General features: G+C 40.4%; 1 protein-coding gene across 1 annotated transcript in view; it reads right to left on the bottom strand.

Annotated features, from left to right (window-relative positions):
• Nucleotides 1-17375, bottom strand: part of DNAH14 (dynein axonemal heavy chain 14) — a 468480-nt gene that overhangs the window by 378559 nt on the left and 72546 nt on the right. Inside the window, 3 exon segments of the mRNA XM_054022851.1 lie at nucleotides 257-545; nucleotides 2694-2825; nucleotides 13706-13844. Of these exon segments, the coding sequence (XP_053878826.1) occupies nucleotides 257-545; nucleotides 2694-2825; nucleotides 13706-13844 (560 nt within the window).

Raw genomic sequence — 17375 nt, 5'->3', positions numbered from 1 at the left:
CTTGAGCCCCTTCCCAGCCCTGGGTCTAAGAGCCATGGATCTGCCGCTTACTGTACTGATGTCTCCATTAACAGTAATATTAAGAGACAAATCTCATATCTCTAAGTATTTACATAAAAGGAAATCATGCGTGTACAGGGCTTGAAAACAATGTGGAAGAAATTGATGGTCCACAAACAATATAAAATCAGAGCAAAATAAAAACTAATCAGATTACTTTAAGAAAATAATATAATAAAATTAAAACGTTTTAAACCCGTGCTCGCGACCAAGAGTGCCAGAAATAACCTTATAAGGTTTTCATTCTTCTTTTCATCTGGATTGGTCACATTGCTGGAACCCTTAAATAACTCCAGTAGCAGCTGGACAGCATTGTGCACCAGTTTACGTAGCAGTTCTTGGAAGATCTTGTCAACTAGCAGAAGAAACCTTGAAAAGCGTTTCATCATCTGACGCCATTCACTTATCTCAGCATATTTTGGATTTTCTTTGCTGTCACTTGGCACAGACTGAAAAAGGTTTTGAGCTCCCTTCATTTCTGCCACCTACAGTGTTAGTAAAAATAAATTTAGAAAAGTATGCCTTAAATCCCTTAAACATCACATTCAGCACATTTTGTAACAGTCAACTTTTTATTACAGACTTTTCTGTATTATTCAGAAATGCTTTTATTTAAAGTTCCAGAGAGAGAGAGACACCATGGAAATTCAGTTTTTCTATGCTAAATAAGACTTAATACTTCTGAAAGAAATAATTCTTTATCTTTTTAATATGTTGTTAGTAGAGTATCAATAAGATAAATATTACAAAACAACCAAAAATATACATTAGTAATAAACACTAAAATAAAACGAAGGCCCTTTATCCAGAGTGATCTCAAAGCCTAATGCCTACCATACCTTGATTTAAGCTTTTACTATAATATATATATACACACACACACACATATATATATACACACACAAACAAACTTTTAAAATCAATTCCTCAATGTCAATGCATTTGCAAAACATGCTGCATGCACACTAATCCAAGGTGTTTTCAGTCACCAAAACAGGGTTTGGCAGAAGTATTTTGTTGGGTGAATTGGTCAATTCAGGAAAGAGCAGAGGTGATTTTGGGTGTCAGTTGGGATGTAATCAGCCAATGAAATAATTCCGGGAGGCAGGCCATGACTGGACAATACATGGACAATACAACCTAGCTACCACCTCTTCGGATTCACTATAGTGATGAGAAAAAACCCTCTATCACTGTGTAAGTATCTAGAGGACTAGAATCCCCATCTGCAGGGCTCCAGGTGACTGATGCTTACACTCCACCACTCGGTAGCCATGGCAGAGCCACAATACGTGCTCTATAAACCCAGGGTGGGGGGACTAAATGCCATAGGATGTGCCACCTACTGAAGACTCAATTAGTAGCACCCCTCACTCTAGATTGGTCCACGTGCACTATTTAAGGATGGAGGGAGTTCCAGGAAGCTGTCTGTGCAACCCAGCAGTACCTGGCCCATTGCTATCCTAATCTCATTCCCTGCTTTGGACTCCAGCTCTGATTCATGGCTTGACACTTTACTCTGGCTCTGATCCTTGGCTTGACTCCTGATTCCTGCTTATAGCTCTGATCCCCGACACCTGACTCCTAGTTCCTGACTGAGCCCTAGCTTGGCTCCCCGTTCCAACTCTTGCTCCAACCACCAGGGCCTACTCCTGCTCTGACCACTAGGCATGATGCCTGGTCCTACCCACAAGACCAGAGCACTCATGTCCTGGTTGTGACACACCATAGCACGTGTCTACCCTACATATCAGGCAAAAGTGCACAGGGCTGAAGAGACTCATTCAAATAGTCCCACTCTCACGCAAACAGACCACACAATTTAAAGACCTATACATTTGAGTGGAAAGGTTTCTATGGCCCTAACAAAGAGCACAATAATGCAACCCTTACTCTCCTACATAGTTTCATTAAAATGAACAGGACTACTAATGTGAGCAAGGGCTGCAGGACCAGAACCATTAACAGGCAAAGTTTATTTTGCCCCAAAGCAGACGGCTCTTATGCAGTCTTCAGTAGCATTGTATACATAGGCGTTAAAGCCTCTGTTATGAAGTCTTCGAAAAATTGTATCACCCAAATGCCATTTTACAATATGCATATTGACACCTTCAATTTAAAAAAAAAATCATACTTCTGTCTGGAAATTCTTAATGTGCTATTGTAACAAGTAACACCCAAGATAACTGAAAGAAATTAGAAAAGAAACATGATTTCTCTCTTTTTTCCATTTATTTAATCCATTTGACAGCACCTAGTGTACAATTAATTATTTTCTATGTACAGTCAGTTTCCACTTCTGGAAGTGGCCTTCAAAGCATGGTATTATATTAAATAAATATTTGATTGAATTTCAAAATCATTAAACTGTAGACCTCACTGAAACTACAAGGCTCTTAAAAGAAAATTATATATGATATAATATTTCTATTAAGTAGAGAAAAGAACAAAAAGGAAAATTTTATTATATGGAAAAATAGAATACAATAAATGTTCTTGTAGTTTGCATGAACAGGTACCTACTCTTCTCATATTGCAAATGCCTAATAGTTTTTTAATAGAACTTGAAGAGGAACAACACATGTAGGATACAACCATAAAAATAAAAATGGCAAAGGATCTTAAATAATTACCCTTAAAAAAGTACTTTGAATGGCTTTAATTACTTTCTCCCTGAAAGCCTGTAGCTGATGAAGTGCTTCTTTGTTCTGTTGATATTGCTCCTCACAAAACTCATCCAACGAATATGTGCGAGATCTGTCCACCTAAATGAATAAATGGAAAAAATACCATGAGTCGTGAAAGAAAACCTAGCAGTTAGACATCAGCTCATGTGTCACCCTAACCCATCCTCCTGGACAGTAGCAGCATACAGGCACTAGGCCCCAAAATGCAAAGTGAACACAAGAGGAAGGACAACTGTCAGAGTGCAAGCCTTCAAGTGGAAGAATAGTTTGAGATGATAGAAAAGTGCAATATAGGCAGGGGAAGAGCTACATAAAGCCTGGAAGGTGAGGATAATTAATTTAATTTCAGTGCAGGAAGATGAGGACAAATGAGTTTAATATTAATGCAGGTCATGCAGAACCTGTGAAGAAATTTAAATAGGGAGTATGTCTGTGTGCGAGACAGAAACATATGGTGGTTAGAGCAGTGGAAGAGAAAAAGAGAGGTTACTTACCTTATAGTAATTGATGTTGTTCAAGATGCGCTGTCTATACGTATTGCACTTATAGCATTGCACACCCTCTAGCGCCAGAGGTCAGATTTTTTTCCTGCTAGCAGTCTCTTACGGTCCACACATGCTCACAGAATGCACCCATCCTGCTTCCACCTTCCCAGAGGGCATAAAGGGTCAGGGCAGACCAACTGCCACTCAGATCCTTCACCAGCCAAAATCTTGTAAGGACTTTGAATTGTGGGGAAGGAGGGCAGGTCATGGAATACATATAGACAACTCATCAGTTACTGTAAATGAGTAACCTCATTTGTCTATATGTCTCCCACTTATGGAGACTGAAAAGCAGTTAACAAATGGAGGTGCGTATCAAAGTTTTACATAAAGATAGATCTAAGCACTTCTTTATCAAAGGCTGTATCTTCTCTAGTTGCCAGTTCAACTGCATGCTCATGAAAGTATGGACAGATGCCCATGTTCCTTACAAATTTCTAAAACAGAGACATTATTAATAAGCTACGGAAGCACCTTGGGCTCTTGTAAAATGGGTCCTAACTGCCAACAGGGCATCCCAACTTGCAAATTGATAGCACAATTTAATACATCTTGAAATCCAATTTGAAAGTATCTTTAACTCTTTTAGTGCCACAAATAATTAAAGAAAGCCTAAAAGATTTAGTTCTGTTCAGATAAAAGGCTAAAGTTGGGACTCTAACTAGAGTCCTTTCTACTCTATTAGTGTGAGGTTTTGGACAAAATATTGGTAAGTTAATTGACTGGTTAACATGAAACTCATTCACAATCTTAGGCAAGAAACTTGGATAAGCGCTTAATAAAACCTTATCCCTCTGAAAAATCATATAGGCATGACCAGACCTCTACATTTTCACCCACTCTTTGTGCAGAAGTAATCGCTACTAAAAATACTGTTTTCATGGACAGAAGATTTAATGGACAAGTAGCTAAAGGTTCAAACAGGGTTTTCATTAAACTAGACAACACAACGTTCAGAATTCATGGAGCATATAGATCCTTTATAGCTGGAAATGCTTAAGAAATCTTTGAGAAGTAGGATAAGAAAATATATTAAAACCATCATTCTTAGGATGACAGGCAAATACTGAAGCTAGGTGCACTTTAATGGAACTAATCAACAATGCAGACGATTTTAAGGACAGAAGGTAATCTAAAATGGAAGGTATATCAAACTGAAAAGGTGAAATATTAAGACTCTGGAGCCAATCATCCAAGCTTTTCCAAGTTGCTCAAGTGGAAAGCTTCTACTATTCATTAAAATGCCCTGAACTGCTTGAGAACAGAATTTCTAAGTCTCATTCAAGAAGCTAGCTTCCAGGCTGTCAGATGTAGGGATGACACTTTCAGGTAAAGAATTGTCCAATTATTCTCTGATATCAAGTTGGGAACCAGAAGAGGGACAATCTGTGATGGTATCAACCATCCAGAAGCCAGTATGGTGGGACATGCTGATGCGATGAGACTCATGGAAGCTGAGTCTTGCTTGAGCTTCACTAAAGTTCTTGGAATCAGTGGAATTGGAGGGTAAGCAACATCTCCAACACTTTTTGGCCTGAATCAGGTGAAAGATTATACAGACCAGATGAACTGTTCAAAGTTCCAACACCATAAGTATGTAGAAGAGTCTCTTTCTGAGGCCACAATGCTCGAGTCTGATGACGTTTGGATGTAAGCATCCCAACACAGTTTGGAGGTATCCATTAGAGTTGGTTGAGGAAGCACAAATGGAAGGCCTTTGCAAGCCTGAGAAGGATCTAACCACTAATGAAGGAACATCAGAACTTACTGGGGAACTGTAAAGACAGAATGTACAATGTTAAGGATAAGTGCTATGAGGACGGTTTTGGGATGATTGACCATGAACAAGAACTCACAGAAAAAAGACTCTTCAACTGATGGATTCCACTAGAGCACCTGGGGTATTAACCTTCTGGGATCAAGACTAGAATGATTGATAAGAAGGGCTTTATGCTAGAAGATATGGGGAGAAGGTTGGGAGAAACTTGTGAAATCTCTACACCTGGCTTCAATCCACAGTAGGAAGAAAATCAACTAGATGAAGATGCAGTAAGGGATAATGGAACACCACAAGGTAAGAGTATGAAAAGGAAGGAGAAAAAAATGGAAATGTTGTTTAGAGTAGTATTCAGGCAGGTGTTACACTTGGTGAAAGGACTATATCTAGTCTAGCTAGAAAACTGGGTGAAGTTCAAGGGAAACAACTGAAATGCGTCTACATGAATGCAAGGAGTCTGAGCAGTAAAATAGAGGAAATGGAACAATTGGTGCAGAAGGTCAAACCAGATTCTAGGGATTACAGAAACATGGTGGAATAGCATTCATGACTGACATACTGATTTTGAAAGAAATGTGTGTTTAGGAGAGAGAGGAATAAGGTGATGAAATAGCACTGTACATCAATGAAGCGGTAACTGTAATGAAATATGAAGTGACGGTATGAATAAAACAATCTGTCTGGGTCAAAATCCCCTTGGGAAAGAATTGTAAAAGAGGGTCTGTTGGGATAATATTAGGGGTCTGCTATAGACCCTCTGGGTCAATCTTGGGTATGGATAATAATCTCTAATATTATTAGAGAGAAATACTTTGGGATTCATTTCATAATGGGAGACTAACTTCCTGGATATAGATTGGAGAATAAATGCTGTTAGTATTGGTAGGGACAACTTATTCCTGGATAAGATAGGTCTGCTTTCTTTATCCTATCGTTACTGAGACAAGTTGGTTAAAGGAAATAACCTTGGATCAAGTGATCAAAAGCTGATTCAGTTTAAATTAAATGGAAAGATAATCAACACCAAGTCATCAACTACAATTTTTTTATTTCAAAAGGCCAGACTCTGGGAAATTAAGGGAGTTAGTTGAAGAGGTCAACTGGACAAAAGAGCTTAAAGGCTTAAATGCAGAGGCTTAGAAATTCTGCAAATCAACTATACAAAAGCGATCTGAAATTTACATCCCAAACATAAGGTGGGAGGGTGGGGGGAAATTTGTAAGGAAAGGCTCTGGATCCAGCTGGATGAACCACCACTTCAAAAACATTATTAGGAGTAAGCAAAGTGCCAGAATGAATGGAAAAAGGGGACTGATGAACAAAGAAAGCTACATCACGGAGGTTAGAAAATGTAGAAATAAAGTGAGAATTGCTAAAAAAATCAAGCTGAATTAGCTCTTGCCAGGGAAATTATAATAAATACTAAAAGGATTTTTAGTTATATAAATAAAATGAAAATAAGGAAGGATGAGAATGAACCGCTAGGTAATGCAGAGGGGAAGATTAATGATAATCTAGGTATGGCCAAAAACTAAATGAATACTTTGCCTCAGTTTTCAGTAAGGATGATAATAAGGAGCATATGCATGAAGGCAGTACTGTTGATGGAAATGTGTGTCTAGAAAAGTACCACCTCCAAGGTGGAAGAAACACCTAAGGAGCTTAATGCACTCAAATCAGGGGCACCTGATGTATTCCATCACAGAATACTGAAAGAAATGGCACATGCGATTGCTAGTCCAGTAGCAAGGGTTATTAATAAATCTATCTATGTGGGGGTAGTACCATATGACTGGAGAATAGCTAACATCATACTAATATTTAAGAAAGGGGGGAAAACATGGTCTGGGCAATTATAGTCCTTTTAATCTGACCTCAGTAGTATGCAAGGTTTTAGAGTGAACTGTTTAGGAAAGAGTAATTAAATTCACAGAAGTTAATGGTAAAGGTGATGTAGTGCAAAATGGGTTTACCAATGATAGATCATGCCAAACTAACCTGATTTCCTTCTTTGCTAAAATAACTGATTTTTTAGACAACGGAACTGGACTTCAGTAAAGCATTTGACATGGTATCATATGGAAAATCATTAGTTAAATTAGGGAAGATGGGGATCAGTACAAGCATTGTAAGGTGGATGTGGAATCAGGTAACAGGAAGAAGACAACAAATTGTACAGAAAGGTGAATTATTGGACTAAAGGGAGGTTATTAGTGGAGTTTCCCAAGGATCAGTCTGGGGACCAGTATCATTCAATATTTTTATTAATGACATTGGCACAAAAAGTAGGAGTGTCCTAATGAAATATGCTGATACTACTAAGTTGGGAGTCATCATCAACTTAGGGGAGGATCAGAATTATTATACATGAAGATCTGGACAGCCTTGAACACTGGAGTGACAGAAATGAGATGAAATTCAATAGTACAAAGTACAAGGTCACACACTTGCAGTCTAATAATCAGAATTTCTGCTACCTGCTGGGGGCTCATCAGTTGGAAGCGACAAAGGACGAGAGAAACCTGGTTGAGAGTCAATCACAGGATGACTATGAGCACCAATGTGTTGCAGCTCTGAAAAAGGCAAATGTGATCCTAGGATGTACTTGGCGAGGCATTTCCAGTAGAGACAGAGAAGTATTAATCCCATTAATAAGCCACTGGTAAGACCTCGTTTGAATATTGTGTACAATTCTGGTCACCCGTGTTCAAGAATGATTAATTTAAACTGGAACAGGCACATACAAGCACAAGAACAGGCACATACATACATAGGATGGTCAGGAGAATGGAAGGCTTATTTTATGAGGAGAGAGACTGGAAGAGCTTATACCCCTCCACCGAGCTCCATCCCCCTGCACCCAGACCCCAGCCGAGCTCCACCCCCCTGCATCTGGACCCCCACTCTTGCACCCAGACCACCCTGCATTCAAACCCCCACCCTGATGAGTCCCACCCCCGCCCGTACCTGGACCACCCCAATGAGCCCCCTGCACCCAAACTCCCATCCCACTGAGTCCCAACCAGCTGCACCTGGACCTCGACCACACCAATCTCCACTCTCCCAGCACCCAGACCACTCCTGCTGAGCCCCAACCACCTTCACTTCACCCCCTTCAGAATCCCATTCCCTCTGCCCCTGGAATCTCCCGAGCTCCTATGCATTCAGATCCCCCCCCCCCCGCACCAAGCCCCTCCACACTTGGATCCTGCCAGGTTGAGCATCCTTGCCCCATACCTGGATTGGGAGACAGGGCTGGGTGTGTGAGACTGTCCCTCTTGCTTGCTACCTTGGTTCACCTGGCGTGGAGGGTCAGGGCCCTGGGGTGTTTCTGGGGCTGGCCTGCATTGTGTCAGTGTTGGGTGCATCCTTACTGCTCAGTCCATGCACTGGGGAAGAGGGGGCTGAAGGGTGATCTCCCACCTCTCTGCAACTAGTGGCCTATGCTCCCCACTGCCACACTGGAGCCTTTGGGGGAGGGATAGCTCAGTGGTTTGAGCATTGGTCTGCTAAACCCAGGGTTGTGAGTTCAATCCTTGAGGGGACCACTTAGGGATCTGGGCAAAAACCAGTACTTGGTCCTACCAGTGAAGGCAGGGGGCTGGACTTTCAAGGTCCCTTCCAGTTCTATGAAAAAGGTATATCTCCATAATTTTAAACGTCAATTTATTTATTGACAAATAAAATAAGCAGAATTTTAAAATCTTGGGAGCAGAATTTTATAAAAAATTTTGGCGCAGAATTCCTTCAGGAGGAAACTGCATGACGGGGTTGCTTATGATGGTAGGGGGCAGGGATCAGCAGCTCTGGAGCTCACTTCTGGTTATTTGCTAAAAGCTCATGGTTCAGGGTTTCAGCCAGCCCTCTGCAGGGGTCAGGAAGGGATTTTTTTTTTCTCCCCAACATATTCTGGGACTTTTTGTTGTTTATCTCCTCTGAAGCATCAGAGGTTGCTACAATTGAAGAGGAGACATTGGACAGGACGGGCCAGAGCTCTGAGATGGCATACAGCATTCTCCCTCTCAGATGCTTTGCTGGCTGGTTTTTGCTCACATACTCAGGGGCTAACTCAGGGGTTCTCAAACTGGGGGTCGGGATCCCTCAGGGAGTCACAAGGTTATTCGGGGGGGGGGGGGGGAGAGGGGAGTCACGAGCTGTTAGCCCTCACCCAAAACCCTGCTTTGCCTCCAGCATTCATAATGATGTTAAATATATAAATTAAAAACACTTTTTATATAGGGGGAGTTGCACTCAGAGGCTTGCTATGTGAAAGGGGTCACCAGTACAAAAGTTTGAGAACCACTGGGCTAACTGATTGCCTTATGTGGTGTTGGGAAGGAATATTTCCCCAGGTCAGATTGACAGTGAGCTTGCCGGGGCGGGGCTGGGGGGGGGGGTAAGGTGGTGTTCGCCTTCCTCTGTAGAACATGGGTATAGATCATTTGCCAGGATTATTTGGGTGTTTCTCACTAATTTATTTCCTGGCCAATGCTGGGGTCCCAGGTACTGATGCATGTTGGGCTCTCCTATTCTCTGCCTGTGGCTCATAATAGTCTTGTCTCCTGTGTGCTGTAATACTCTGATCTCCTTTCAGTTGTTGAGTATAGTGTGGGGGTGCTAGGTGGTCTGTGATATATAAACAAGTCAGACTAGACGTTCTGGTGGCCCCGTCTGGAATTAAACTCTAGAATTCTCTTCTCCCACCATGAGAGAAGATGAAGTTATAGCCTGGACTGAGGGAAGAAACCAGCATGATACTATGTACCCTAAATAGTCTCGGACACATTCTGACAATCATTAAAGAATTTCTTTGCATAAATAGTATGACGTTCACGAGGTTTTCTAATCTGTTCTGAGGAAGATCTACTCACATTGTCTTTGAATCCATCACAACCCCTGTAATTTCCAACTTTTTGAGAAGGAATTATGTTTGATTTCTTCATGTGAACTCTTAGGGCTTGTCTACACTGGCACTTTACAGCACTGCAACTTTCTCGCTCGGGAGTGTGAAAAAACACCCCCCTGAGCGCAGCAAGCTTCAGCACTGTAAAACACCAATGTAGAGAGTGCACCAGCACTCTGCTGCGACTACACAAGCCACATTAAAGAGCTGCCGCAGCAGCACTTTAACATTGTCAGTGTAGACTAGCCCTTAGACCTACATTTGAGAAACAACCGAGAGTGAAGATGATGTGATCCATTACTTACTTTTATGAAAAGCCCCAAAGAAGCCAACTGTCCAACAACTGATATACTCTGCTGTTGTGTCATCTGAGGACTGCTGCCACTGCGCCCAGACAATTATGAAGATCCTTGGAACCAAAGCCAAACTGAAAGCAACATTCAGTACTGGTATGTGTCATTCCTACCACAAATCTTAAATATTGTTTGCAAGCTGGATAGATGGAGATGTGAACATACCCATCAAGCATATCCAGAGCTGTAAATCAATCCAGCAGATTCAGTCATGGGACTATAACAGCAAGAGCTAGCATTTTGAACTTTTGTTTCCAGATAAAAGTGGGGTCCCACGGGGGGGGGGGGGGAGGGGGATGGGGAGGGAGTGGTGTTCTTGGCCCAAATATATTTTATATTTTTATCAATGACCTGGAATAAAATAAAAATTACTGATAACATTAGCAGACTACACAGAATTGGGGGAGTGGTAATGAAGACAGGTCACTGGTACAGAGCTATCTGATCCACTTGGTAAGCTGGACATAACCAATATGTTTTAATACTGCTAAATGTAAATGCATGTGTCTAGGAACAAATAATGTAGGCCATACATACAAGACAAAAGACTATGCTCATAAGCAGTGACTCTGACAACAATTAGGGCTCGTGGTGAATAATCAGCTGAACATAAACTCCCAATGCGATGTTGTGGTCAAAAGGGCTAATGCAGTCTTTGGATGCATAAAGAGGGGAATCTCAAGTAAGAGTATATAATTTATTTTGCCTTTCTATTTGACACTGGTGTGACTGCTGCTGAAATACTGTATCCAGTTCTGGTTCCCACAATTCAAGAAAGATGTTGAAAAATTGGAGCGGATTCAGAGAAGAGCCACAAAAATGATTAAAGGATTAGAAAATGTGCCTTACAGTGACAGATACAAGGAGCTCATTCTATATAGCTTAACAAATAGAAGGTTAAGGGGTGACTTGAGTACAGTCTATATGGGTAACAAATATTTGAAAATGGGTCTTTTCAATCTAGCAGGGAAAGGTATAACATGATCCAGTGGCTAGAATTCAAAGCTAGACTAATTCATACTGGAAATAAGGCATACATTTTTAACAGTGAGGATAAGTAACTGGCAATTTTAAAATCAGGATTGAATATTTTTCTAAAAAATATGCTCTAGAAATTATTTTGGGGCAGTTCCATGGCCTGCGTTATACAGGAGGTCCCTTCTGGCCTTGGAATCTAATATATAATCCTTCTGGGAAGATTTCTGAAGTCTGATTTTAGGATAAATCTTGGGAACCATAGGCAGGCATGTAAGAAAGAGATACCTCCAAACTTGCCTCAGAAGCCAATGAACATTCTCTCAAACAAAGATGACTAGCTCAAGGAGGTGTCTTCATTAAGTGAGTGCCAGATCCTGCAGGCAGATGTTCAATAGCCAGTACCAATGATTCACCCATATATGGTACCAATAATGGATTGTCAGCATGAGCCAATATTGGTGATTCTGAATGGTCACATATCACTAAATCTAATGGTACCATGTATGTGGGAGCTGAAGTAATCAGTACCGATGCTGGAGCTATATAACCTATCAGTAAAGTTGTACACAATACCAACAAGAAAGTAGTCAGGGAAGCAGCACCCTTGAACTGAGATGGTACCTGGTATTAAATCCTTGAGTACCAATGAAGTACATACAGAAGGTGCTACTGTTACCTGCAGAGGTGGCACTGAAACCTCAGAATGATCTGAAGGCATTCTCTTTAACAGTACCAATCTCTCAGAGGCATGCTTCAAGGCTTCAGAAAACACCTATCTATGCCTTCCAAAACAGCAATTTTAATCTTGTCTTCTTTTTCTTCAAAGGATCTGGAGAAAGAAATGTGTCCCTTTTCAGCCAAAGATTTTTAACTGCCACAGAAACACTACTTGTAGAGGGAATATTGGAGACCGACTATCTGACTCACCAGGATCTGAGTCAGGTCTCACATCTGTCCAGGAGATACATCCTCAATTTAATCTCCCTGTTCTTCTGAGACTGCTAGCCAAAAGAACAGCAGATAGCACATTTATTAGGAATATGCCCTCAACCTAGATACGAAAACACTTATGAGCATCTCTGACCAGGCAACGCTGCATGAAAGGCATGTTTTAAAACCAAGAGATTTAGGAGCCCACATGGTTGCCTATCACCTAGCACCTAACTAAAAGTTGAAACTATCTTAAAATGCTAGCTAACACTAAAATACTAACAAAGAACTTATCTAAAGCTATCTGACTAAAACAAAAAATATTTACAACACCTAACTGCCCAAGTTTAAAACAGAGATAAGGGACTGCTAAAGTGTTCTGCCTCTAACCTAAGGCCATTGTTAGAAGAACTGAGTGGCAGTTGGTCAACCCTGTCTCTTTATGCCTTCAGAGATGGAACAGGAGGGGCATTCCAGGAGCATCCGTGGACCAACAGGGCGACTGCTAGCAAGAAAAAAGTTCCAGTCTCTGGCATTAAGGGATGTGCAATATCACGAATGGAAGACATCTAGAAAACCACTCAATGAAGAAATATTAGTTTAACAGTGATATTTTGTATATAATTGAGGGGTACACAGCAAAAGGAAAAGCAAGCTAAGAAGATTCCAGTGAACAAATAAAATATCATTGTAAAAATTGTACTTAAAATGCATAAAATGTAGCTGGTTTACAAATGTCTGTTTTAGACAGAAAAAAATATCTAAAACAATACTAGATTCTTATTACAATGAAAAAAAATATGGTACTTAATTTTTTTTCAGATCACCTGTTGCTTTATGGCAGATTCCATTAGTATTTACAGAGTTTATTTTCTGTATTGTGGTAGATGGCACCTGGAGGCCCCAATCAGGGCCCCACAATACACATATAAATGAAATAATCACAGCAGTGGGGTAAAACCTACCTCTTGTACTTTACATCCATAAATCTCAAAAGTGCTTTACAAAAGAGGTTAGCATCATTATCCCCATTTTACAGATGAGATAACTGAAGTACAGATAAGGGAAGTGACATGCCCAAAGTCACCAGTGAGATAGATTTTAAGCTTTTTGGGGCTTAGTACAAATGATTTCATGTCACAATAATATACTGCATTGTATTGGTGACACACTGTACAATTCACACACTTTAAATGATGCACATCAATTCTTAAACAGATACTTCAAATCAGTTCCCATCATCAGCTGGCAAGCTGACCCCCAATTCCCCATTCACTTGTTTTGTTGGAAATAAAAACTCTATTACCAGTCATGTGCTCACATGCCCCATACTTCAAATGCCTTTGTTGCCGTTTTTCAGAATTATCCAAGAATATCTTATATTTTTTTCATCACTAATATTTACTGATGTGTGAGATATGGAGCCATTAATTTTTTGTGTATTTACACTTAAATATTGTTGCTTTGCTCACCTTTATCAAATAAATTGCATTATCTTCTGATCCTTGGCAGCAATTAATGTTACATGCGTCTTCGCACAGTCCTTGGATATAAAGCAAGCAGCTTAGAAATAATTCATCAGCCAAAAAAAGCTGGTTGTACATCATAGTTCTGGAAACAAGAAAAGCATCTCAAGGTGTAAAATGTATACAAGTGCTTCTCTTTCTGTAACAGTTAAGTAGACACTATAGAAATATATTGTAACTGGAACTCCATGCTGTTTTCCCCCTTTTAATTCTTTAGTATTCTCAGCCTGAAGATATTACTGAACTCAAAAATGTAATTTCTCTTTATGATACATATAATTATTTTCCTATTATTGATTAAATTAAATGTTATTTCTAAACCTAATATCCTAACATGTTAAAGGCAGTTATCCTCATAAACGACTGATCCAAAGTTCTTTAAAAATCAGTGGAAAGACTCCCATTGACTCCAAAGGGCTCTGGATTAGGTCCTAAAGCTGTAGGAAACTTAATGTTTATAATCAATAATGACTAAACAATTTGAACTTCTACAGTATCTTCCATATTACATGAGGACCTCAAACCCCAACTATGAGGGAAGAATGCCACCAAATGTAGCATCCTGATGTTCTTTGGAGGTTTCCCATCAAAGAAGTAACAAGGTCTAATTCATCATAGGCCAAGAGCCTGCAAATACTTATACCCGTGAGTAACTTTATGCTGGTGAATAATCAAAACTATCATAGGCGCAGACTTCCCCTCTACCCGGGGAGTGCTCAACGCCTCCCCCTCTCCGCCTAGACCCCGCCCCCACTCCACCCCTTCCCCGAAGCCCCCGCCTCTGCTCCACCCCGCCTCTTTCCGCCCCCTCCCCTGAGCATACCCCATCCCCACACCTCCCCCTCCCTCCCGGAGCCGACCTGCCGTGCGAACAGCTGTTCGTAGCAGGTGGGAGGCGCTGGGATGGAGGGGGAGGAGTGATCAGCGGGGCTGCCATTGCGGGAGAGGCACTGGAAGGTGGGTGGGAGAGGGGGAGCTTGGCTGGAGGTGGGTGCTAAACACCTGCTAATTTTCACCTAGGGTTCCTATGGACTTCAATGGGGCCTCCATTTCTTTCATCTGTTGAGTTTAGTGGAACTAACTACCAAAAGTTACTCCGATGCCTAAGTCTGTAGAGGAATAGGGGTTAGCTTGTGGGATGCGGGATGAGATGAGATTGCAGTACTAGATGCCATGGTAATACAAATAATTAATAAGTACAAGGTACTATGGTTGCAGGATACATTTTGAAAATAATCCATTTTTTTAGTTATTCAAGAGTAAATTTGATTTTTTTTTTTAAGATACAATTTTCATATAGTTGGATAGTCTGACAGTGCCCCAAAATAATTATGACAAACTTTCCACACACAAAAGAAAACTGCAGTTGGGCAAACTACTGACAGTAAAATAGAAAATCACAACTGGTAAAATTTTCAGGTAGCTATTAGCATTTGAAAATAGGACCTTATAATGACAGTTCCTCCTTTACTGAATCTAATTAACATAATTACTGTAAAAATGTTACCCCTATCTCTGTTTTACAGAAGTTAACAGATTATAAATGACACCACTATGTTCTCGCTTCCATAATCAATCAGCAAAATTTTGGAATTTTTATTCAGTTTTTAATCATTCATAACTCCTATTTACATAAATGAAAATGGCTGAATTTAAATACAGATTAAAAATTGAGTAATGACTTCCCAATGCCTTTCCCATTTAAGTATCTGAAAATAAGGTAAAAAGAGATTATGTTAACTATAGTTAGATTGTGCTTAGTCACAGATGAATGTGCAAAGGAAGGGACAGAGCATACGTAGCCTTCTCCCACTTGCACCCTGACACACACATAGGTAGCAAAGAGGGGACTCTCCCTCGCCAAACTACTGAGCAGGGATCCAATTGCTGAATCTCCAGGTGTTTTAAGCCTCCAGAGTCTGAACAAAGCCTATGCATTGTCCCTATCTTCAGTCCTCTATGCAAATACTCATGGTGCAGAGCAGTGTCCATGCAACCTACTGCCCAGCCTCTGGAACCAGTGCTGACTCCTCAGACTGCCTCATTAGCTTAAACATACCTTTCACACTGCACTCCATATTCTTTGCAGTGATATTATTATGATATCATTATGACAATTATAATCTTGCATACATATGCAAGATAAATCATATAAGGGGTCATTGGAAAAGTTATGATTTGCTGAATATGATTATCCTATTTGTATGCATGTATCACTTTTGTATCTGAAATTATGAATATTGACTATGTATCTGTATTTCAAATGTAGTTACACCTGGGCAACGCCCACTAGACAAGATGCTTTCAGTCTAGATAGTGGGTGGAGAAGGACCTATTCAGAGCAATGGGCCATTAGGAAAAACAATAGGCCCTAGGAGAAGCTTATCTCCCATCTGAGGAGTCTTCCTGAGAACACTACAGACAGCCTCCAAGTAATGGCTGCTATGACTGTACAAGGACATGTGATCAGTCCACATGATAAAAGGAAACAAGAAAACATTCTACAAATACATTGGACGCAAGAGGAAGACCAAGGACAGAATAGGCCCATTGCTCAATGAGGGGGGAAAAGACAATAACAGAAATGTAGAAGTGACAGAGGTGCTTAATAACTTCTTTGTTTCAGTTTTCACCAAGAAGGTTGGTGGCAATTGGACATCTAACATAGTGAATGCCAGTGAAAATGAGGTAGGATCAGAGTCTAAAATAGGGAAAGAACATGTCAAAAATTACTTAGACAAGTTAGAGGTCTTCAAATCACCAGAGCCTGATTAAATGCATTCTAGAATACTCAAGAGGCTGACTGAGGAGATAGCTGAGCCATTACCAATTATCTTTGAAAAGTCATGAAAGACAGGAAACATTCCAGAAGACTGAAAAAGGGCAAATTAGTGCCCATCTATAAAAAGGGAAATCAGGAAAACCCAGGGAATTACAGACCAGTCAGCTTAACTTCTGTACTCGGAAAGATAATGGAGCAAATAATTAAACAATCAATTTGCAAACACCTAGAAGATAAGAAGGTGATAAATAACAGTCAGCACGGATTTGTCAAGAACAAATTGTGTCAAACCAACTTGATAGCTTTCTTTGACAGGGTAATAAGCCTTGTGGATAGGAAGGAAGTGACAGATGTGGTATATCTTGACTTTAGAAAGGTTTTTGATAATGTCTCGCATGATCTTCTCATAAACAAACTAGGGAAATACAACCTAGATGGAGCTACTATAAGGTGGGTGCATAACTGGTTGGAAAATCATTCCCAGAGAGTAGTTATCAGTGGTTCACAGTCATGCTGGAAGGACATAATGAGTGGGGTCCCGCAGGGATCGGTTTTGGGTCCTGTTCTGTTCAATATCTTCATCAATAATTTAGATAATGAAATAGAGAGTATACTTATAAAGTTTGCAGACAATACCAAGCTGGGAGGGGTTGCAAGTGCTTTGGAGGATAGGATTCAAATTCAAAATGATCTGGACAAACTGGAGAAATGGTCTGAAGTAAACAGGATGAAATTCAATAAGGACAAATGCAAAGTAGTCCACTTAGGAAGGAACAATCAGTTGCACACATACAAAATGGGAAATGACTGCCTAGGAAGGAGTACTGTGGAAAT

Source organism: Malaclemys terrapin, chromosome 3 (assembly GCF_027887155.1).
Source record: "Malaclemys terrapin pileata isolate rMalTer1 chromosome 3, rMalTer1.hap1, whole genome shotgun sequence".
In the NCBI taxonomy this organism is placed as follows: Eukaryota; Metazoa; Chordata; order Testudines; family Emydidae; genus Malaclemys; species Malaclemys terrapin.
Note: the sequence above shows the minus strand (reverse complement) of the source record. Positions and strands in the feature narration are given on the sequence as shown.